This window comes from Danio rerio, chromosome 23 (genome assembly GCF_052040795.2).
Source record: "Danio rerio strain M-AB ecotype USA chromosome 23, GRCz13ab, whole genome shotgun sequence".
In the NCBI taxonomy this organism is placed as follows: Eukaryota; Metazoa; Chordata; class Actinopteri; order Cypriniformes; family Danionidae; genus Danio; species Danio rerio.
The window spans coordinates 37,053,820-37,079,183 of record NC_141043.1 but is presented as its reverse complement, the minus strand read 5'-3'; the positions used below and the strand labels follow the sequence as shown (position 1 = coordinate 37,079,183).

Genomic DNA, 25,364 nt, shown 5'->3' with positions numbered 1-25,364 from the left:
AACATATTTCCAATCTTTTGACATTTTTACCTATAAATGCATCGATAATTATACAGGCTTATTCTGGTACATCCAAATAAATCTTAAAATATGTTATCGTGTTACATTGTTAAACATGATCGGACTTTTAATTCACAAAAACCGGATCGAGTGACTCTGAAATCGATTGTCAGCCTTGGATTGAGTGAGGGATGATTTGGATGGAGATGAAGACGTTGGTGTCCTGTGTCGGGTTTTTGCTTTTATTTGTGTGGCTTTCTCCAAGCCAGGCCCTATATTTCCACATCGGGGAGACTGAAAAGAAATGTTTTATAGAAGAAATACCCGACGAGACCATGGTTATCGGTACGTCCATTGTCAAATCTTCTCTCGGTGATCGGTTAGCTTTGTCGGTTAGCTGATTCATCCATCTGGATTTATTAGTAGAATTATTCCCTGTTCGTCACATTTAACAGCCTAAGCATGAGGACAGTTGATGTAAAATCAGATATGAGGTTTGTATGTATGTTTATGCCATATATCTGCCAAAATAAAGAGGCTGTCTGTCAGTAGATCAGCGCGTTCAAGGATGTGGCAGGTGCAGCATCCGGCTCGGGGTACCTGACGTACAGGTACAATCAGTTTCTGTAGCCACAACCCAAATCGTTTGTTGATAGTAATCAGAAAATACAGTTATTATCCCACATGATAAAAATAATACTATAGTAATTTATTTATGCTATATTAAATATTATAGGCTGTACCAAAGTGCTTGAATTAACGTAATCAGTTGTAGTTATATATTTAGATGTTAAGGTAATATAACTAATATAGTAATATAAACAGATTAAGTTTTCCACAAGTAGTTATGTTATACTACAATATACCACAGTTTAATGAATAAAAACTAAAGTATGCTACGATTCAGTTTAACAGTTCATGCTTATTAAAGTAGAACTAATAATAATAATAATAAAGAGTTGTGATGTGAATGCTTTAAAACAGTATAATACATTTTATTATCGTATGGTTTAAAGACACCATAGCATTTACTATATATTACTACAGTATTTTTTTCCTGAAGTATGACAATAATCCGGCGGCTTGATTTCGTCACAGAATGGAAGAATAAATTGTGAAAACATTCAGAATAAAATTGTTTCCAGAGAAAAGAAACTGAGCTTTAAAATTTAAACTCAGAATTGCTATATATATATATATATATATATATATATATATATATATATATATATATATATATATGTGTGTGTGTGTGTGTGTGTGTGTGTGTGTGTGTGTGTGTGTGTGTGTGTGTGTGTGTGTATAGCAATTCTGAGTTTAAATTTTTAAGCTCAGTTATATAAACATTTGTAGTCACAATTATTAGCCCCCCTTAATTTAATTTTTTTTCCCCTAACTAGGCAGGTTAGGGAAATTAGGCAAGTCATTGTATAATGATTGGTAGTTCTGTAGACTCGGAAAAAAAAGGGCTAATAATATTGTCCTTAAATAGTTTATAAAAAATTTAAACTGCTTTTATTCTTGCCGAAATGAAAGAAATAAGACTTTCTCCAGAAGAAAAAATATTATCAGACATACTGTGAAAGCTTCTTTGCTCTGTTAAACATTGTTTGGGAAAAAAAAAATCGAAGGAGGGCTAATAATTCTGACTTCAACTATACATCTATGAGATATGTGAGATATGCACTTGGAGTTCAGATAAATTTTGTCAGACTTATGAGATAAAATTAGCATAGACAAAAAAAAAAAACATTTGTGCGAAATATAGTAAGAATTGTGAGATATAAGCTTGAATTCTAAGACTTTTCTCTACAGTTGTGAGATATAAACTGAATATTACAAGAATTATTGTCAGAATTGCAGCATCTAATCTCAGAATTCTGAGATTAAAAAAAATATGAATTTCGAGAAAACTAAGACTTCAGAAACTTTCAGGCAATTTTTACTTTTTTCTCTTTGTTTTCTTAATATCCTACAGTACTTCTATTCTCAGATTTTGGAGAGAAAAGTCAGAATAATAAGACATAATCTCAGAAATATAGGTAGACAAATCAGAATTAAGATTTAAAAAGTGCAATTATTTTTACACCCCAGTATCATTACTGTATATTGAAATATTAATAATTGCTAAAAATATTCTGGGTGGCGCAGTAGGTAGTGCTGGCACCTCACAGCAAGAAAGTCGCTGGTTCGAGCCTTGGCTGGGTCAGTTGGCATTTCTGTGTGGAGTTTGCATGTTCTCCCCATGTTGGCGTGGGTTTCCCCCACAGTCCAAGCACATGCGGTATAGGTGAATTGGTTAGGCTAAATTGGCCGTACTGCATGTGTGTGAATGAGCATGTATGGGTGTTTTCCAGTAATGAGCTGTAGCTGGAAGGGCATCTGCTGCGTAAAACATATGCTGGATAAGTTGGCGGTTCATTCCACTGTGGCAACCCCAGATAAATTAGGAGAATAAGCCAAAAAGAAAATTAATTAATGAAAAATTATCTGATCCTGTTTGTTAAAGGAATACTCACATTCCACGTTGTGTTTGATTTGTTTAGGGAGATACAGAACTCAACTGTGGGACAAGCAGGCTGGCTCTTTTCTCCCATCCACCCCAGGTTTAGGCATGCATGTGGAAATCAAAGATCCTGAAACCAAGGTAGCCTATTTTATACTCCACTGTCCATAAACGATATGATACATGTTTGCTTGGTACAGGGTTTCTGCAGGTTTCACCATGTCAAATTGAAGACTTTTTTAGACCATTATGGATAAAATTTTAGACTTACAATTGAGTTTTTGAGATGTTAGGCCCAGAATTAAGATACCCTGTTGGTAACAATAGCTACATTTGCCAGTATATTGAAGTACAGGGTTCATACGGTCATGGAAAACCTGGAAAAGTCAAAGAATTTCGACATGGCATTTTCCAGGCCTGGAAAAGTTTTGGAAAAACAGAAAAACCTACAAAGTTTTGAAAAAGTCATGAAAAACAGATGTCTGTATACTTGAATATAGGTTATTTACTTCTTTTCTGTCCTTGGCCAATCACATACTCTCACTCATCCACTTTTATACACATATACACTTATTTAACAACACACTTTCCATGACAACTTGCACTTAACAGCTGCACGTATAACATTGTATATAGTAATAAAGCTCTACATACACTTGTCTATTTGTATATTTGCATTCACTACTTACTGCGTTTTCATATATTTATTATTTGTGTTTTTTTGGTCCTGTCTCTGTAATTCTGTTGCACTGTAGAAGCTCTGCCACGAAAACAAATTCCTCGTATGTGCGAACACACCTGGCAATAAATCTGATTCACATTTTTAGTGCGGTGTAAGCATTATCTAAATCAGTTTTCATAGATTTAAATATAAATTGAAACTAAATAGATTGCTGTGCGTGTTTTACGATATGCTGTAATAAATTTGAACAGGCATTGTTTTTCTTTTACCTCGCGTATGTAGACATTGCATGAAACATTAGGTCATGAAAATTTACTTGAAAGTCTTGGAAAAATCATGGAAAAGTCATGGAGTTTAAGTAGTAAAAATGTGCAAGAACCCTGAGGTAGTTTTTGCTTTGTTTTTATTGCAGGTTATCCTGTCCCGTCAGTACGGCTCTGATGGTCGTTTTACCTTCACCTCACACACACCAGGAGAGCATCAAATCTGCCTCCACTCCAACTCCACCAAGATGGCACTGTTTGCAGGTGGAAAACTGGTACGACTGTAAAAACCATGACAGAGCAGAAGAATATAGAGAGAAGTCTTAATGCTTATTTCGCATCTCAAATATAGACATAAAATATGACAAATACGGTGCAGCATAATAGGTTAATGTTTTATCATTAAAAAAGTTCAGAGTAATTTTACCACTTTGAGTTATATTATTTCAGTTACAGTCTTAATTATTTTTATGTTATTCCTCCATGTTCTGTTTTCTGTCCATTTAAACTCACTATTACAAATAGTTCCAGTTTAGTTCTATGAAGAATTACAGTTGAAGTCAAAATGATTAGCCCTCTTGTGATTGATTTTTTTCCAATATTTCCCAAATAATCTTAAACAGAGCGAGGAAATTTAAACAGTATTTCCTATAATATTTTTTCTTCTGGAGAAATTCTTATGTGTTTTATTTCGGCTAGAATAAAAGCAGTTTTTAATTTTTTTTAAAACATTTTAAGGTCAAAATTATTAGCCCCTGCTCAACCAAACAAACCATATTTTGACTGTTTGAAATAATGGTTTACACACGTAGCATTATTGGTTTACAAAAAAAATAAATAAATCAATAAATCAAACAAAATAATCCTGTTGCACTACTACACTAGATTTTGGTTTTATTGTAAAAAAACAACAACAACAAAAAGCATGTTAAATGAAAATCTGAAATATTTTATGGCTTATTTCAATGAACAAAGATGGTTTAGTGTTCAAAAATGTCTTATTTTGATTATGCTGTTAAATAAATTTTCAGATTTTTTATAGAATATGTATTAATTCCGGTACTTTTATTAAAGGCTGATGTTTTCGAAATTATGGAATGCAATGAAAACAATTAATTGAGTTTGTTAACTAGTAACATTAGGAGTTTAGAAATGCAATGCAAAAATTGTTTTCTTGGTGGGGTAGTTAAAGGGTTAAGCAGTATTTTTTTATTTTTAAATGACTTGGCTAATTAACATAAATAACCCAAGTTAAGCCTTTAAAGCCTATAAATAGCACTTTAAGCTGAATACAAATATATAGAAGAATATCCAGTGAAATATTACGTACCTTCATCATGACAAAGATAAATGAGTTATTAAAACTATTATGTTTAGAAATGTGTTTAAACGATCTTCTCAATGTTAAACAGAAATTGGGGGAACATATACATACAGGGGGGCGAATAATTCAGGAGGGATAATATTTCTGACTTCAACTGAATGTTAGCAATATCGGTCAGATAATAATGTAATTGTTGTTGAATTTACTCACAGGTATTAGTATAGCGATTTTTAGATTTCAGTTTTAATGGAGTATAATTAAAACCCTGTGCTTTCAGAGAGTCCACTTGGACATTCAGGTTGGTGAACACACCAACAACTACCCAGAGATCGCAGCCAAAGACAAACTGACGGAGCTGCAGCTGAGGGTCCGACAGCTCCTGGACCAGGTGGAGCAGATCCAGAAAGAGCAGAACTACCAACGGGTGAGTCTTAAAGGGACAGTTCACTCAAAACTGACAATAATGTCATCATTTACTCACACTTTACTTGTTTCAAACCAGTTTCACTTTCTTTCTTTCTTTCTTCCTTTCTTTTTTTTGTTGAACACAAAAGAAGATATTTGGAAAAATGCTGGAAAGCTGTAACCATTGATTTCCATGGTATATGTTTTTCCTACAGTGGATGATTTCAGCTTTCTTAAAAATATCATCTTTATGTTCAGCAGAATAAAGGAACTCATGAAGGTTTGAAACCACTTGAGGGAAAGTAAATGTGTAGGTTTTCATGCCTGGGTGAACCGTCCCTCTAACAGAGTAAACTAATTCCAGATAACATTGGGTACACTGAGGACGTCTTAAATCAGATTAACATACATCAGCACACTAGCTCAATAATTAAAAGTGCCATGTTATGCTAAAATTCTTTATTTTGTTAAGGATATCTCCTAAAAAAAAAGATGTATCCAAGCTCAAAAAACATATGAAATTCTCTAAATATATATTACAGCGCCTAAAACAGTTTGTTCAATTGTCTACTGTTTCTGAGCCCATCCTCTCTGAGAAGCTTCTTCAAAATATCATCTTTTGTGTTCAGCAGAATAAAGAAACTCGGGTTCGGGACAAGACAACTGCCCACAGCATGATGACAATGACTTGAAATAGATTTTTTAGCTAGTATCATTTTCTGATTTCTGCATACCTTGGAGACATAACTATAAGAATTAGTGCCGCAAGTTAATTTAATGCATTTAATGCATATAATTTTGTGTAGCGTTGTAAAAATATAATTGATTTACATTCACGGCCATGTAAACAACTAAATTAAACTGCTATTTTTCCCAGTTTATTCTTTTAAAGTCTGCGTAAATTGAAAGTTGTTTAAACTTTTATTTGAGTGTGTTGATGAATTTTGAGTAGGGGGCCGGGCTTTCTTTTTGCACATCAGTCCCTCATAGCAAACTAACAGTAAGAGGGGTGTGGGTCGGAATATAGTGGCTGAAGCATCAAACTTACATCAGAGAAGATTTGCCAGTCCAAAAACAGAGAATGGTCACGCAAATGGTCAGAATTTGATTAAAGATTACCACAACAAACATTTTCATTCAGTGGAATCACTTGCATGGACTAATAGGGTATATGCCGAAGCATGCTAATAGGACTTTTAATTTGCCAGTAACCTGGGTTAAGCGCTTCCGCTCAACTGTATGTAATGCAAAAATCAGCGCATTTAAGGTCAATTTTCTTTAAAAATCAGCGATCTCCACTGGCTGAGTGATATCCGATATTAAGTGGGTCTCCGATTGTACAAGAAGCACTGCATTAAACTACTTTCACACCGCCATGTCTTTATAATATGAGAATTTATTTTACTCCAGTATATTCAATGGAGCTTCTGCGCTAGCCTGCCAATTCTTATGGGCGCGTGCAAGTAAACGGCTTTTTGTCTTGTTTTACGCTTGAACAACTAAATGAATGCCAATGTCTGTTAACTGAATGTATTTTAATTACATTACAACATCCATGCTGTAAAAGGATTTGTATAAAATGAAAAAAAATTCACAATAACAGATCAACCTGAAGTTTATCAGTATGGCTAACACACTAGATCGTCATATACCCTATTGCTCACCTAAATAAATAACAATGTGCGCCAGCAAAAAACAAAAAATAATAACCTACATTTTAATTTCACACGGACTATATATATATATATATATATATATATATATATATATATATATATATATATATATATATATATATATATATATATATATATATATATATAGAGTTGAAGTCAAAATTAGCCCCCCATGTCAATTTTTTCCCCCAATTTGTTTAAAGGAGATTTTTTTCAACACATTTCTAAACATAAGTTTTAATAACGCACATCTAATAACTAATTTATTTAATCTTTGCCATGATGACAGTAAATAATGTTTGACTAGATTTTTTTTAAACACTTATATACAGCTTAAAGTGACATTTAAAGGCTTAACTTGGTTAAGTAGGTTAACTAGGCAGGTTGGGGTAATTAGGCAAGTTATTGTATAATGATGGTTTGTTCTGCTGACTATCAGAGAAAAAAATAGCTTAAAGGGGCTAATAATTTTGACCTCAAAATGTTTATTTAAAATTTTTTAAAACTGCTTTTATTCTAGCCACAATTAAACAAATAAGACTTTCACCAGAAGAAAAAATATTATCAGACATACTGTGAAAATTTCTTTGCTCTGTCAAACATCATTATAAATAAAAGGGGGTTTAATAATAATAATAATTTCAACTGTATCACATTAAAAGCCTGATGTATCAGCTGTAATAAATAAATCATTTTTATTTCAGATTTAATTGTTTAAGTGGAATTAAATGTTTGAAAATAAATAGTAAGACTCCACATGTTCAATGCACAAGAAGTATAGCAATGGATTCACTATGTGCAGCCTATATCAACTATGAATGAATCTGCAGAGTTCAGAAATTAAAAACCTCTTAATTTTGTGGCATTTACTTGATTTGGCTAAATCCTGGAGGGGCTGACAGAAGATTGTTTTTCCACAGTACCGTGAGGAGCGTTTCCGCATGACGAGCGAGAGCACGAACCAGCGTGTTTTGTGGTGGTCCATCGCTCAGACCGTCATCCTCATCATCACCGGCATCTGGCAAATGAAGCACCTCAAGAGCTTCTTTGAGGCCAAAAAGCTGGTGTGAAAAGCAGACAACAGAACAAAGACAATGACCCAAGTAACATTCATTATCGCTGTTTCGATTCTCAAGCATGGAAAAACTTCTCACTCCTTCATTTCAGTATTTTTTTTTTTTTTTAATTCAGTTCGGTCTAACTTCAGCTTGAGCAGGTACATTTAGAGTTAATGATACCTATTTATCATTAAAGAAACATAATCAGAAATGCTTCATGTCACGAATGTCGTTCAAGTGTTCATATAATGAAGTAGTATGATATAATACAAATGTTAAACCTTTTCAGTGACGATCACTATGGGTGCATGGAAACTACTGTTGACTAACGGTCGCATTACCCATAAATGTGAAGAATCAAGCCAGCTAATCATTTCTCACTATTTTCAATATGTATATATTGAGGACTTTGACGAATCTGTGGCTTTGTTTATATGTTCTAGCCATTTTTTGGGATCAAAACACCCTCAGATTGGTTTCAGGTTGAGATGAAATTTAGGTTTTTGACGGGAAATGATTTAAGCTAATTGATTGTAGCGTACACTGTAGCTGTTTATCCACAATTTCGAGATTTTCTTAGTTTTTGACTTACAAGATTTGATTTTAGTTGTTTATCAATACATTAGAGATTTTCTTTGTGGTTTAGAAAATTGATGTTGTTCTTGATGTTTGGTTTGGTTATCTATTTATTTTTCAGTGACCTGACTTCGAATATTACTTCAATAGGTACATATGATGAGCAGGAACGTCTGCAATTTAATCAAAAGGTTGTTTTGTTTTCGAGATTGTGACGTTTATAGGATCTTTGGAAATTTTTTGTACTGGCTTCTTACAAATACTGTTTATAAAACTGCTGGTTTGCATGACACTATGACAAAATCCTCCATGTAATGTGAAACGTTGATGGTTATTTCTATGTTAATGCAGCTCTGTATTGATGGGTGTCATTTGAGCTTTGTAATAATAAACTATTTATGTGTGCACATTGTGCATGCACATACTTCACTACTTACTTGGTACTCAATACATTATACATATACAGTGGAAGAAATAAGTATATACAAGTACACTTCACCATTTTTCCCAGAAAACATATTTCTAAAGGTGCTGTTGACTTGAAAATTTCACTGTATTTTTGCAACAACCAATGAAATCCAAATAAAAAAACCTAACTGGTTTAGAAATTAGGTTTTGAGTAATAAAAATAAAATGACGCAATGAATATGTATTGAATACATGAAGAAAGAAAGGTGTGGAAAGGCAGTGAAAGCCCAGACAGCAGCTGAAATCTCTCAGTAGTTCTTCAGCAACCCTCCGCCCTTCCTCAGTGTAAATTCATATTCGCTGCTTCAGTCCAACATCTACATTATCAGGAAGATGAAAATTAAACCAGGGTGGACATTTCAGCAAGACAATGATCTTAAACACAGCCAAGGAAACTCAAACGCTTTCAGAGAAAGAAAATCAAGCTGTAGAATGGCCCAGCCAATCACCTGACTCGAATTTAATAGAGAATACAAATTCAGATTTGGTAGACGAGACCCACAGAACAATCAAGATTTTCCACTCTGCTGAAGTCTGTGAAAAACTAACACCTGAGCATTTCATGAGACTTCATTTTCCATATGAGAGGCATCTTTAAACTGCCATCACCAAAAAGCCCTATATAATGTATAAAATAAGAAGTTCAGTACGTTCTCCTTATGTCAATTACAGCTATTACACAGAACTCATTTTTCAGATTTTTTGTTTTGTTTTATTTTTATGTTTGTGTTGTTTGGATTGGACACAAGATTATTATTTCAAGTTTTTCTGGATTTAATAGCTTTGAGTAGAATGTTAAAATGTATTTATTCTGTAAAAGCTCAAATAAATTGTTATTCAGAGCTTTTTATTAAACAGAGAATGAAAATGTTTTAATTTATTGTGATTGAATATTTTAATCAAACATTGTTATCCCACCAAATACTAATTTAACAATCCTGAAGTTACATTACTGGTATTATGTCATCTAAAACTGAATACATAGCACTAATTTAGTTATTTTTTTAAATAAAAATGTCCGATTTCATGAGTAATTTAAAAAAATAAACCAAACTTTAAACCAGGGGTCTCCAAACTCTGTCCTGGAGGGCCGGTGTCCTGCATAGTTTACCTCCAACTTCCCTCAATGGAGCTTTCTGGAAGTTTCTAGTATGCCTAGAGCAGGGGTGCTCAATCCTGTTCCTGGAGATCTACCTTCCTGCAGATTTCAGTTGCTACCCATATCAAACACACCTGCCTGTAATTATCACGTGGTGTTCAGGTCCTAATTAGTTGGTTCAGGTGTGTTTGATATGGGTAGCAACTGAAATCTGCAGGAAGGTAGATCTCCAGGAACAGGATTGAGCACCCCTGCTCTAGAAAGAGCTTGATTAGCTGGTTCAGATGTGTTTAATTGAGGTTGGAACTAAAATATGCAGGACATCTGCCCTCCAGGACAGAGTTTGGACAGCCCTGCTCTAAACATTCTAAATCATAAATCCAGAAAATCAATTTCCCATAACACACACACACACACACACACACACATACTTTTCAATCGCTGAATCTACATAGGCCAAAGAAACCTGTTTAATTTAATTTTTATTTTATTGCTCGACTCACCTAAATCAATGAAATATAATATGCATCTATCTATTGACAAAACAATACAAGATGTTATTTAACACACAAATTGAAAACAACAAAAAAAAATGTTAATTTTGATTTTGGATCACAAATAGCAAACCCATTAGTTGGACACAACACTGCATTAATCCAAACTTAAAATATGAACGCCTCTAAACAAGCATCTAAGATCTCTCTCTTGCATAGTAAAAGGCCTCGGACCCTCAACTCCTCCAAAACACCAAACACCTGTTCATCTCTCTGCTAATGTTCATTGCATTTCTATGTTCTGTTCTCAAAGTCGGCACCAAATTTGATGCTAGTCATTTAAAGGACATGAAATACTACGCGTTACAACATCATCACACACACACAAACGCACACACATCAGTCCTGAAACGTCTCATTGACGACAAGTGGATACTTAAAGGGATAGTTCACCCAAAAATGAACATTCTGTCATCATTTACTTGGTGTTGAACACAACAGAAGATGTACTTGCGTATGTTGGACACCTGTAAACACTGACTTCCATAGTGTTTGTTTTTTTTCTACTGTGTTTGTAAGTGGTTTCATGTTTCTAACATTTTTCAGTATATCTTCTGTGTTAAACAGAACTAAAACTCAAACTGGTTTGGAACAAGTAAATGATGACAGGACTTTTTGGGTGAACTACCCCTTTACGCAACACTATATAAAATGTGCTATTTATATCATTTACATCACAGGTCTCAAACCCAGCTCCTAGAGGGCCGCAGCTCTGCACAGCTTAGTTCCAACCCTAATTAAACACTCCTGATCAAACGGAGTCCTTCAGGCTTGGTTGAAACCTGCAGGTAAGTGTGTTGAAGCAGGGTTGGAACTAAACTGTGCAGAGCTGCGGCCCTCCAGGATCTGAGTTTGACACCCCTGCTTTGCATGATTTCAAACTCAACAATAAGCACATACTATAAAATATACCTACACACTTCTAGGAACAAAATAGTACACCCTATAGTTTCACTTAAAGGTTCAAATAGGCCACAAGCGTCGTCTAATCCAAATGAAAATGACAGAAATGATACTTCACATCTACGATTGGCACAATGAAACGAAGCATGTGCTGACCCTGTATCTGTTAGAAAACAAAACCTTAGCAAATCCCACAAGTATTTTACACAGGGCTGGAGGACACTTCTGGAGATCTTTCGACAATAAAAACACCTTCAGGAAGCAAATTTAGTATTCCAGTTAATAAATTGCGCTTCTTTCTTGCCACAGAAGGTCGGTAGCGTTATTTAAGACTTATTAAAGGCCCTTGACTGGTGAATGGTGAGCCCAGTCATTGGGAAGAAACCCAAGAAGTCCCATTATTTGTTCATTTAACCTGCTTTTCCCCATCGTTCATTGCTCTGTGACGGTAAGCCGGTCCATTTTTCTAGCCGCTTCCTCACATACAACCTTTGGCTTTTTCTCCGGGCTGGGGCTTGGAGTGTTGGGATATTCGCGAGTGCCGAAAATGGTGCTGCCAACACGTATGTTGGTGGATCCAACCTCGATCTAATTGGAGAAACATTATTGATGGATTAGAGATCGACTTAGCACTGATATCAAGAATGAATTTTTATTATATATATAAGGGATATGAATATTTTTCAAAACAATTCGAGAAAGTGACCTACCGCATGTTCAAAGTCAGTAGACATGCCCATGCTGAGCTCAACCTGCTCCAATGGGATCTTCAGACTCTCGCAAACTTCAACACGACATTTTAACAGCAGCTAGATAAAAAACACATTTCTTTAATGAATTTCATTTCATTTCAAAATCCTTTTAGCATGTTGCTAGGTTGTTTCAAGATGCCTTAAACTGACCCGATTAAACTGATTCTTTCCATTCATCTAAGAACATTTTACATTTTCAGACGGCGAAACGTGTTTCTTTGGTATAATCTCACACATTACAATATCTGTATATTATAATGATTTCTGCGACACTAAAGACTGGGGTAATGATGCATGTGCTTATTTCTGAGCTATCAATCTAATACATGGGTCTCAAACTCAATTCCCGGAGGGCCTCAGTTTTGCTCCACCCCAAATCAAACAAAGCTGATCCAAATAATCAAGGTGTTCAAGACTACTCGGTGAGTTGGAGGTGGTTGGAGATAAACAATGCAGAGCTGCGGCCCTCCAGGAGTTTTGAGACCATTGACTGCAGCTTCTCCACAATGGACGTCCAGTGTTCTCCGGCCTTCGGCACCTAGACTGCAGCTCTGCACATGAAGTTTGGCCAGAGGAGAAATAGTTGTGCCCAACTGAGCCTGGTTTCTCTCAAGGTTTTTTCCTTCACTTTCGTCCATTGGTGAAATTTGTCCCTTGCTACTGTCACCACTGGCTTGCTTGGTTTGGGTCTTGTGGAGCTGCGCATCGATGGATTTGCTCTTCAGTGTTTGGACTTTCAGCAGTAAAAATGAAACCACACTGAACTGAACTAAATATGAAAACTGGACTGACACAATTAACTAGAAGTTCTATGTTAAACTGCTTGGACACAATCTACATTGTAAAAGTGCTATAGAAATAAAGATGAACTGAATTGAATCTCATATTAAGAAATCAGTCAACATAAATTACATATGACTGTCAAAGGAGACGAGAACACCTTGTTTTTCTACATTTTCTCCAACCACAATTTCAAAAGATTTAACAGCGTGACCTGTAATGTTAAAAAAATACACAACACAGAAACACAAAATCTGAGAACTCCCTTATCTACTATTGACAGCAATGGTCAAAAACTGTAAAAAATGACTTTGTTCACCAATGTTTTCTATAGCTGGTCAGGTCGTCAGATGCATTTCCTAAATATAAACTCGGATCTGATGCAGAACACAATGGCGAACAAAGTCATATTAACTTTTTTGGGCACATAAGTGTTCTCATATCTCTGTATTAGTACAGTTTAACCACTAAAGTCACATGGAATATTTTTGTGCATTGTCAATGGAGGATGAGGAAGCTCTCAGATTTTTTTGAAAATATCTAAAGCCCCATTCAGATTAAACGATTTTTATTGTTGGTCACGAAAGTCTCTCTATCAGTCAGATTGTGCAATTTTGTTTAAATAAAATCTTAATGTGTTGTGGTTACCAAACATGCCAAATTACAAGTTTCTTCCTGATCAATCATCTGCAACATCAATTTTGTCATCAAGAAGACACGTACATGATAAATGTCCCTGTAATTATCTGATTGGTTATTTTACAAGGTAATTCCAGAACTCACCAGGCTGCGCAAGTGCTTTGGCTATCGATTGCCAACATTTATCTTTTATATTCAGTCATGGTAGCTGTGTGATGACACATCATTCAAGTGTACAGTTGCCATGACTCCACAATGCTAATTCTCTCTATAACTTTAAAATTTTTAAAGCTGTGTGCAGCAGAGGTGTGCTCCTATTGGTCAGTGCCAACCATGTGATAGAACTTGTTGTGGACTACGGGGAAAAAAATAAAACATGCTAGATAGACCACAGGTGTGAAATCCAGTTCCTGGAGGGCCGCAGCTCTGCACAGTTTAGTTCCAACTAGAGCTGGGAAATATGGCAAAAATGCAATCTCGATCATTCTTTTCTATATTGAAAGATAATATATGTTTCGATATAAGTTTTTAATGCTTCCACTTTTAAAAGTGTCCCAACCACGACTGGAGCTAAACAATACTGGGTGATGCAGCATGACACTAAACAATACTGGGTGACACCACATGACCTATTTTCAGCCGATAATTTTCAGCTGCCAAAAATTTGGTGAATCTCTAATATCAACACAATTATAGATTACTGTTGTTGCATATTTCTGCTGTGGGATTTGCACTTATGATCAATGGAGTAAAATTGTCCAGAGCTTACCATCATCAACATAAATGTTTTCAGCAATCGATATAATATCCTTTACTGGCCCAGCCCTAGATCGAATCCTAATTAAACAAACCTGATCAAACTAATTAAGTTCTTCAGTTTTGTATGAAACCTACAGGTAAATGTGTTGAAGCAGGGTTGGAACTAAATTTTGCAGAGCTGCAGTTTGACACCTGTCTGCCAGAATTATGAGACAAAACTATGAAGCGTCACAGACATGTCATCAGTTGTCACACTACATAAAAAAAAAAATTGCATCTCGATAACCAGTAGTCTTTTATGAATTTCAACGACACCCTATGTAAAGCAAATCATGCAGAATTGGGAAACAATTGTGTAATCTAAATGGAGATTTTAATTGTGTTTGAAGATTAACAAATGTCTTGAGATTGGAACAAGATGAGGTTAAGTAAGTTTTGGGTTAACTACCACTTTAATAGGGGTAAACAAGGCCTATGGAAACTTCAGCTGCAACAGAAATGTTCCCTGAACAACATTTAATGCAAACAACGTCTTATAATCCCCCACTCCATTCGTACAGACACAGGTTGTATGTGTAAGATTGTAGTGTGTGTGATTGTGAGGAAATAAAGTAGACATTTTGGGATATTGGGTCAGTGAAGACAGCTGGTGACCCATCTAATGTAACGCACCTGGAAATCAGGATTGGGGCCATCGTTGAGGTCATAACCGTAACGGCCAATCGTCATGAGCCCGGCGAGATCAAGCGCTGGACACTGAGATACAACATGTTTTACCATGTTTACGGTCTCATCAGGTGGCAGGCCATGTTTACCTGATGGAATACATCCCAGAGAAATGATCACGCTGAGGCTCCAGCAAAACAGTTATCTGATACACTGAGAAAACAATTCATGAACTTGAAATGTTTTTGTTTGACATGCCCTATTGTGAAATCCCTCAGTTAGAAGGTGAATTAAACAACATCTGAACCTTTGAAATGAAGCTTTTTTGGACTGCAAAACAAGCTAAGCCTCACTATGATGCTTCCAGCTGGGAATCGCTTGATTTTACAAACAAAGACCAAAAACAAAGCATCTCAAGTGGTTTCATAACAACCCAAACATGCAAAGATCCAGCTGTGTCTAATTTGTATAATTTAATTGACTAGTTTTGCTATAAAGTTCACTTAAGTGTTTACAGTGATATTTAATCATTTAAAATTGATAGAAAGATGAAAATAAAGTCGGTGACCTTTTTTAACTTCACAGTAAAAACACTAAGTGTGCTTTCACACCTAGACTTGTGTTTCATAACCTGGCACGTTTTCCCATTTAGTGCGGTTCATTTGGCATATGTGAACCCAGCTATCACACTCAGATCCCCGCTAAAACAATCGGTCCGAGATCGACTGTATGAAGTGGTCTCGGCTCAATTGAAACAAACTCTGGAGCCGATCGATTATAGTGAAAAAGCAATACAATCCAAACCAGGCTGTATCACAGTGTATTATGGATATGTAATAGGCATATAGTACTATATGAAGGGAGAATTATGAGGGGATGCGTGAGGGAATGTACCTCTCCATACCAGCAGGTGGCAGTAGTCTGTATCTTTCTTCCATAAGGGAAAATAAAACTTGTGCAGAACACACACAAACCTTAAACAACCAAAGTAGCCGTATAACTTTCAAAGCACTTTGTTGCACACCAGAAGGATTTGCGCATACAAATGTCTCTGATAATCTAATAACTCATTTAGTTTGCAAATATTTAAGAAATGCAACAAAATGACTGCCAGCTTCTTTTTCTTTTGCCTTGACTTGAGTCGTTTGCATAGTTTCGCCACTTTTTGTCCTCATGCTTTGATTTGCTATCTAAACCATAGCCAAATTCCCTTTAAGGAAAGTCACTTAACTCGAAGGCCATCTTTGAAACGCCTCCCGGGCAGTATTCTGTCTGAATGGGGAAACATCTAATTCTCCAAAACTGTTTGCCACGCTTACGATTACATTACATGTAATACCACTAATAAAATTAAACAACAGCTGTCTCATAAATTTTGTTTCTAAGCGTTCGAATCAAACAAAATCTGCAGTTTTTCAGGGTGTCCGAGCTATGCGCACTCGAAAGGAACGAGATCACGACACCAACCTCATTTATGCTAGACATTATCATACTCTCAATAATGCCTCATCCGATTGCGCTGCTGCTGCTGGACTGTACATTCTGAATCTGGCAAACTCCCGCCAACATGAATATGACGAAAGATTATGTGCAGAACACATAAAACAAACTTGCCTGACAGACACTTACCGACGGCCCAGCCTTAATGTAACCAATGTTGCAAATTTAAAGTCCCATTGAAATCAAAATAATATTCTTTTAGGTGTTAGTATCAATGTTTCAGTCTTAAGAAAATCGATAATCTAGTGTGCTGCATAACCGTACGTTCACACCGAAAGCGGCGAGAGCGTCAAAGTAGCCGGAAGTCATTCATTTTCAATGAGAGCCGGTGGCGATAGGCGGCGATAAGCAGCGAGGAGCAGCGCGGGAGGAGAGTCGAGGAGAGTTGAAATGAAGTAAACTTTATGGTAATGAGCTATGACGCGGTTCGGCGACAAGCAATCAGAATGAAGACGTCCACCGCTTGATAGCAGTTCAGAGAACACAGACCTGTGAACTTTGGTTCCGACCACAGTTGTTCCCAAGGGTTTTATGATTGCGAATGGCCGGATTTCCAATTATTTACAATGTTTTCCAACAGGAACATACACTAAATAAGTTACTGGCGAGTTACTGATGTTCATTAAAGTTATATAAATTTATCTTTAAAAAGCAGGAATCTCACGCAATGTGACAGCACAAAACAGTACTGCTGCTTCAGGATATTTCAGACATATGGACACATATTGGATAAATAGAGCAAAGCCACACCACATGCAACTTGATCTTCCATTGTCATATGAATTTGATAGGAAGTGCGCAACATTTTCACGCTAGAAACATGTTTTATGCAGGAATGTAACTGATATGCTGCAACGGCTTCTTTAAATACGAGATCAATGTAGCGAGTTTTGACGCTCTCGCTGCCGGAGCTGAAGGCAGACAGCGTTGTCGCCAGGGCGGCCAAGCGACCTTGGACGCTCTCGCCGCTTTCGGTGTGAACGTACGGTAACAGTGACAAAATTCCCCATTTTGAAGATATAAGCAATTAAAGTTTCAGGTTTGTCACTTCCGGTAAAATGAATAATTTTTTTACATCAAAGAATGCTTCAGTTTCTTATCAAATCTGTAGACCAATCAACTGACCAATAGCCACACACATATTACCCTGCAGCCCAAAACTGGTTACTCACTGAAGCTATGCAGGGCTGAGCCTGGTCAGTACCTGGATGGGAGACCACAAGGGAAAACTTGGTTGCTGTTGGAAGTGGTGTTAAACCTGTAGGTCAACCTGTGATCTGTGTGAGTCCTAATCCCCCAGTATAGACACTATACCGTCAATGGGCGCCGTCTTTCAAATAAAATGTTAAACCGAGGTCCTGACTCTCTGTGGTCATTAAAAATCCATTGGCACTTCTCGTAAAGAGTAGAGGTGTAACCCTGGTGTCGTGGCCAAAGTCCCTTTATAGGCCCACATGATTATATCCACCAAATTGGCTCCATCACTGCCACCAATAGCTGGTGTGTGGTGAGCGCATTAGCGCAGTTGTCCTGCGGATTTCCAAGTGGATGCTGCACACTGGTGGTGGAGTAGAGAGATGCCGCTATGATTGTGAAGCGCTTTGAGTATATGGCCATACACAATAAATGCCCTATAGAAATATACATTACAATACAAATGCGCTCTAGTATTTGATACATCCTTCACTGTTCAAGACGCTATTGCTGTCGACGAAATTGGTAATTTATAACACTCGCAAATATGAGAACATATTAAAGGGTAGCCAAAACCGTGTTGATCTGAACTTATCTGGGCCCCAATGAGGAAATTTATATTGCACACACACATACAGCCAGTACACAGGAAACTAGGGGATTCAAAATGAAATCTGTTACACGGTGTCAGTTTATATTTGGGTAATAGTACTATATAGGGATACTGACAGAGTAAATATGATTTCCTTTGGGGTAACTACAGTGCGTAAACTCCCGCATGTTAGTTCACAGGGTCATTTTGTTAATAGGTGATAGGTAAACAATTATCATGATCGTAGAACACTCACTGTCCTCTCCGCTGGTGTTGATCTGAACCATAATCTTTAACCTGTGTGTGTTGGCCGCTCTCAGTTTTTGCCATGAGCTGTTGACTTTTTCTGCCAGTTTCACAGAGTCAATCGTCTCTACCATATACAGGTTTGGGACACCTGTAAATGAATTTAATGATAATGAGTTTAATCTAAATAAAAAAAAACAAATAACCAGGTCCTAAATCTTCAAAAGCTTAACATAAATAAATGATTTCTTCTACAGTAAAATCTAGACCGTACATAATAAATGTTAATATCAATGAATCAAGGTTGACTCACCCAGGAGTTTGTTGACGTTACCCTTTTGCAGATGACCAATGAAATGCCACTTTATTTCAGGACATGACGACAAAATCTACAAAGACATTTTCGATTGATGAAAGGCATTCGATGAAAACCAATTATTAAACAGATTTACCTGGCTTCATACCTGGGGATTGGACGCTTTCTCAACAAGTTCATTTACCTGTGGATAAATTGAATAACTTTAATGAAAGAAATGTGACTAAGAGGCTTCAAAATATGCTGACTCAATTATGTCCTCACGTAATTCTCTCCAAAGTTTCGCTGTCCATGTTTGTAAGCCTCCACCACCATTTCTGGTGGTTTCGTCTTACTAACTGCAACCAGTCGTGGGGGTATACATGGTAACGTCTGCAACAAAAGACAGATTTTGTTTTTCTTATGATAGTGGTAATGAGAAGGGTTGATAAACAAACTTTGCTTTTATATGATAAATCCCAAAATATACCCTTAATTAAAAATGACATTTACGCAAAACACCTCAAAAACAAATAATCTGAAGTTATTTTACAACTTTAACAAATAATGCCCTGCTGAAATGGATTTTCGTCTGATTTACCCATGTTAGGCTGTAAATTTGTATATGGAATATGCATATTTACACAGGACTACAGAATAATACTATTAATATATTTAAAAGGGTTTATGCAGGTTTCTCAAAGTAAAATTTAAGACTTTTAAAAATTAAGACCTATTTTAAGACCATTATAAATGAAATTTTAGACTCATACAGGGCTAAACGCAAAGGAGTTTGTCAAAAGGTCTAGGAGGAAAAGATTTTTATTTGAAAACTAAATTTTTTTATAAATGATTTATAAAATGATTAATAAAAAAAATCATTATAATTTAATACATTTATTAATAAAAAAAACAATAATAATAATCAAGTAAAAAAGAAAATTTATAAATATTTCTTAAGCAAAACGTTTTATATATTGTGTCAAAACAAGCAAGCTCTAGTTAAAAGGTGTTTTTAAAGTATAATAAACTAAATGTATGCACAACAGTCTGTCCTGGGCTGCGTTTCCCAAAAGCATCGTAAGCCTAAGAAGTTCGTAGAAATGATCGTACGACTGATCTTAATATTACGGTCTGTTTCCCAAAAGCATCGTAACTTAAGTAGCACTTGAAAATCTTAGTGGATCTACGAGTGCTCTGGAGTAATCGTAAAGCCTTAAGTGCATCGTAAGGAGACAGAGTTATGAGGGCACCTGCTGGACAACCGGCAAATTGCACCTACAATTTACTTCTCTTCAAAGTCATTATTCATTTTATTTGTACGTATATCTCTATTCATTTATATTTTCTACACATTACACAATTCAATATACAAATAATAATGAATAAAGAAAAAAATAAAAATTACATAATAAATGTTAGAATGAAAAAAAAAATTACACTGTTGTATATGGACATTTCGAGGGTAGTAGGCTATATTTTTGTCCTATTAGCAAATGCACATCAGGTGGGGATAATTAGGCTAAACTTTTCAAAAATAAATGTAAGAGCTTATTTATTTATTTATTTATTTACTTATTTATTTATTTTGATGTGAGATAAGCAATTTTTGATAAAGAAATTGATAAATAATTCTACTTAATTAAGGTTTCATATAAATATCGAAAATGATGCTGATGTCATTTCCGGCAAGGACTGTTAGAATTAGTTTTATGCGAGATTGGAGCAAGACAGTGTTTTTACAGTACGACATTTCCAGTTAATTTATGTTTTTAAACTGGCTCAAAAATATTTTTTTTTATGTTATTCGAGTTGAATATACATTCACACAAGTAGAAGAAGAATTATATGGATTGCTATAACATGTGCAACAATAACGAGCCATTCTATAGCGTGACATTTCAGCACTTAACAAACGGATAGCGACTCCTAAGTTGCACTTAAAGCTGGGCTACGTGCAATTGTGTTAAGTGCATTTTTGGGAAACGCACGTGAAACAATAACGAACGTTCGCAAAATGACTCGTAGAAAACGCTCTTAAGTGCTAAGATCAATCGTTATCGGGAAACGCAGCCCTGGTCAGTGTCCTCAGCAGTTAATACATGGGGATCTTAAAATAGAGTTAAATATTACCTTTTTAAATAAAAAGTTAAAAGTTTAATCAAGATGATTGTTGGTGATTGGATGGGTGTTGGCCAGATTGGGCAGCATGAAAAAAAAAACTTACAACCTATTTAAAATATTTTAAACCTACAATATTTCAGTAAATTTAAGACTTAAGGCCTAAAGATCTGTTTTTTAGATTTAAGATATTTTAAGACCATGCGGACACTCTGTATAATGAACAGATCAAGATCTGTATTTTCTATTTTATACAGTTGAAGTCAGAATTATTAGCCCTGCTTTGAATGTTTTTCTTCTTTTTTTAAATATTTCCCAAATTATGTTTAACAGAGCAAGAACATTTTCACAGGATGTCTGATAATATTTTTCTTCTTTAGAAAGTCTTACTTGTTTTATTTCGGCTGGAATAATGAAATTTTTTAAAACCATTTTAAGGTCAAAATTATCAAGCCCTTTAAGCTATATATTTCTCGATCGTCTACAGAACAAACCATCGTTATACAATAACTTGCCTAATTACCCTAACCTGCCTAGTTAACCTAGTTAAGCCTTTAAATGTCACTTTCAGCTGTATAGAAGTGCCTTGAAAAATATCCAGTCAAATATTATTTACTGTCATCATGGCAAAGATAAAATAAATCAGTTATTAGAAATAAGATATTAAAACCATTATGTTTGGAAACGGGTTAAAAAACCTTCTCTCTGTTAAACATAAATTGGGGAAAAAATAAACAGACGAGCTAATGATTAGGAGTTCAACTGTATATCTCAAACAAATATCTGCAAAGTTTCAGCATTTTCAATGTAATGGTATTATAACTGCTTTGTTAAATTAATTCAAATATAAATTTGTTAAATTTTTATATTACACACGAACCACACTGAAAAAAGTCAGACAAATTTACTTCTTTCTTACAATAAATGGGAAATTCTGATTGAGTAAACCATTGTATGAAATTTATTGATAATTACCTCCAGAATTAATTAGTAACTTATGCTCATGCTCACTAAAAAAACTGTCAAAATTTGTGCAACCAGTAACTGATTTATTTCTAACCAAACAACAAAAACATCTGCCACTTAAAAAATATTTTGTATGTATGCATGTATGTGTGTGTGTGTGTATATACATGCATATATACATACATACATACATGCATACATACATATACATACATATACATACAAACATAGATAGATAGATAGATAGATAGATAGATAGATAGATAGATAGATAGATAGATAGATAGATAGATAGATAGATAGATAGATAGATAGATAGATAGATAGATAGATAGATAGATAGATAGATAGATAGATAGATAGATAGATAGATGTGATATGATAAAAATCTAAAATGTAAAAAACTATTTTAATACATTAAATACAAAGCCAGGAAAAAGCAATAATTATAAGTAGATTAAAATTATTGTGGAATATTTTGAAATGGTCATGTATCTTAAAAGAAATATAAAGAAAATATAATTATAAATAAATAAATATAAATATAAACAGTAGAGGTCAGAATTATTAACCCCCCCCCCCCCTTTTTTTTTTTTTTACATATTTCCCAAATGATGTTCTTAACAACAGAGCAAGGAAATTTTCACAGTATATCTGACAATATTTATTCTTCTGGAGAAAGTCTTATTAGTTTTATTTCAGGTGGAATAAAAGCAGTTTTTTAAATTTTTAAAAACTATTTTAAGGTCAAAATTATTAGCCCCTTTAAGCTTTATTTTTCGATAGTCTACAGAACAAAACATTGTTATACAATACCTTGCCTGATTACCCTAACCTGCCTAGTTAACCTAATTAACTTAGTTAAGCCTTTAAATGTTACTTTAAGCTGTATAGAAGTGTCTTGAAAAAATATCTAGTCAAATATCATTTACTGTCATCATGGCAAAGATAAAATAAATCAGTTATTAGAAATGAATTATTTAAACGGTTATGTTTATAAATGTGTTGAAAAAAAATCTCTCTCTTAAACAGACATTGGGGAAAAAATATACAGGGGGGCTGATAACTCTGACTTCAACTCTATATATATATATATATATATATATATATATATATATATATATATATATATATATATATATATTATATATATATATATATATAATATTTATAATATATATATATATATATATATATATATATATATATATATATATATATATAATATTTATAATATATATATGTGTGTGTGTGTGTGTGTGTGTGTGTGTGTGTGTGTGTGTGTGTGTGTAGATCTTAAAGAACTTAAAGCAGAAGTTTTAAAAAAGCTGTCAAAAAACTGAATGAAATCCAACAAAAAAAAATGTAAAACGTGTGTGTATTAATGTTCAACCATTAAAAACAACCACAACATTTGTTTAAATAAATATGAGTGAATACTGCAATACAGCAATATCATAACTGCTTTTCATGACATCAATTCTGAAGCCACTTCAACCAACCATAAACCTTTTTATTTTATTATTTTGTCAATATATTTGCTCGATGTTTATACGGTGAAATTTGTCATTTAAAGATCTAATGTCACTGTCATACACCTTAAAGAGCGTGTAATTACCGCGTGTCGTGTATATTTGCAGAAGCGTGACTGCTGGGAATCAGATATTTCACGCAACATGCTTTCATTTATCCAGTGTCCTTCTCCCTGAACACACGCTGTTCAAACATCATCTCCCACAATCATTATGTCTTATGTATAATTTGTATTGTTAAAAGTGTTACTTAGTTATTCGGTATATCATCAGCTGTCACTCATCCCTCGTTGCTATATCCGTGTGTAAAGGTTGAACAGATTATATAACCCTGCCATAACAACACGGTAAGCACGAGTGGAGAGTTCGCCTTTCAAGGTATTTGTAAAGTATAGCGTTGTCTCGTGTATGACTTGAATACAAGCGACGGAAAACTGACCTTCGGGCGTCGGGAAACCGCTTGATTCACCCGCTCCACCACCGCCTGCACTTTCTTACCAACCTCCTCCGACATCATCACTACTCTCCACATAGCCAGAGTGCGCGCATACACCAGCCGCCTGACGTCACTGGCACATCCGGTCAGCTCTCTGACAAAATAAAAGTCACGCCTCGTTTAAAAGCTTTCGCGGAGATTTTTTTTACTTTTAAATATATTCATTCATTTTCTTTCGACTTAGTCCCTTCATTTGTCAAATGTCGCCTCAGCGGAATGAAGCGCCAACTATTCAAGCATGTTTTACACACTGGATGCCCTTCCAGCTGCAACCCAGTACTGGAAAACACACATACACACTCATTCACACATGCACTCACACACTACTTTATTCAATTCGCCATCTGGACTGTGGGAGAACCCAGAGCACATGGAGAAAACCCACGCGAAGCCGGGACTCAAACCACCGACCTTCTTGCTGTAAGGTGACAGTGCTAACCACTGAGCCACCGTGACGCCCACAAATCCAACAAGTCTTAAATTTATAGTTAATCTTTTTTTTTTTTTTTTTTTTTTTGATTGGGTTAATTTCATGTACACAATCAGAAATGTGCTAAATCCTCTCCCACATTTAGAGTTTTTTTTATATTTTTATTTTTCTGAAATTTCCAAATATTGCCATGATAATTTACAACAGGGATCATTTGATGACAAATGAAAAGATAACAGTTAAAAAAAATGTTTTGCCACCATCATTTGTTTTCTCCCCCTACTGGGCATCATGGACAGCATTGTGGCCATTTACATCTCTGGGCACCACCATCTCTCAGGACCTGAAGTGGGACACTCACATTGAATCTATTGTCAAAAAAGCTCAACAGAGGCTGTACTTCCTTCGTCAGCTGAGGAAGTTCAACCTCCCAAAGGAGCAGCTGAAAGTTCTACACTTCCATCATTGAATCAGTTCTCTGCAGGTCAATAACTGTCTGGTTTACTTCAGCTACCAAATCCAACCTCTGTAGACTATGTCGAATAATCCGGACCGCTGAGTGAATCACTGGTACAACCCTCCCTACTCTCTGAGAGCTGTAGTTATCCAGAGCGAGAAAAAGGGCTGCCAAAATCACTCTGGACCCCTCACACCCAGCACACTGCCTCTTTATAAACTGTTACCTTCTGGTGGACGCTACAGAGCACTGTGCACCAGAACAGCCCGACACAGAAACAGTTTCTTCCCTCAGGCAATCCATCTTGATAATTTATCACACTTGATAATTATGAAACAAACATCACTACTTGCTACACACTTTTTAAACACACATACACTTATTAAACAACATACAATAACGGTTTCCCCACAAGTCCATACATA

The 25,364-nt window shown here is 35.3% G+C and overlaps 2 protein-coding genes across 9 annotated transcripts; one reads left to right on the top strand and one right to left on the bottom strand.

Annotated features, from left to right (window-relative positions):
- The first annotated feature begins 173 nt into the window (after positions 1–173).
- tmed4 (transmembrane p24 trafficking protein 4) lies at positions 174–8,919 on the top strand. Its single transcript, NM_001002134.3, is given in 5 exon segments — positions 174–345; positions 2,547–2,647; positions 3,601–3,726; positions 5,053–5,199; positions 7,777–8,919. Coding segments are annotated over 5 exon segments (669 nt in total). The 5' UTR covers positions 174–200; the 3' UTR covers positions 7,927–8,919.
- On the bottom strand, positions 8,486–24,148 carry plpbp (pyridoxal phosphate binding protein). Of its 8 annotated transcripts, none has more exons than XR_015522877.1 (9): positions 23,996–24,148; positions 19,223–19,330; positions 19,107–19,142; positions 18,956–19,031; positions 18,653–18,793; positions 14,227–15,259; positions 12,225–14,161; positions 11,471–12,102; positions 10,527–11,323 (listed from the first exon to the last, which is right to left on the bottom strand). XR_015522877.1 is itself a non-coding variant. In NM_001126409.3 (8 exons), the coding sequence occupies exons 1-8, from the start codon at positions 24,086–24,088 to the stop codon at positions 11,947–11,949; spliced, it is 852 nt and encodes a 283-aa protein (NP_001119881.1). In that variant the 5' UTR covers positions 24,089–24,122; the 3' UTR covers positions 10,527–11,946. The 8 variants fall into 8 exon arrangements, 1 of the variants encoding a protein (NP_001119881.1); XR_015522878.1 differs by having other exon boundaries at positions 10,527–11,321; positions 12,225–12,724; positions 14,624–15,259; XR_015522873.1 differs by having other exon boundaries at positions 12,225–12,323; positions 15,117–15,259.
- Positions 24,149–25,364: the final 1,216 nt, after the last annotated feature.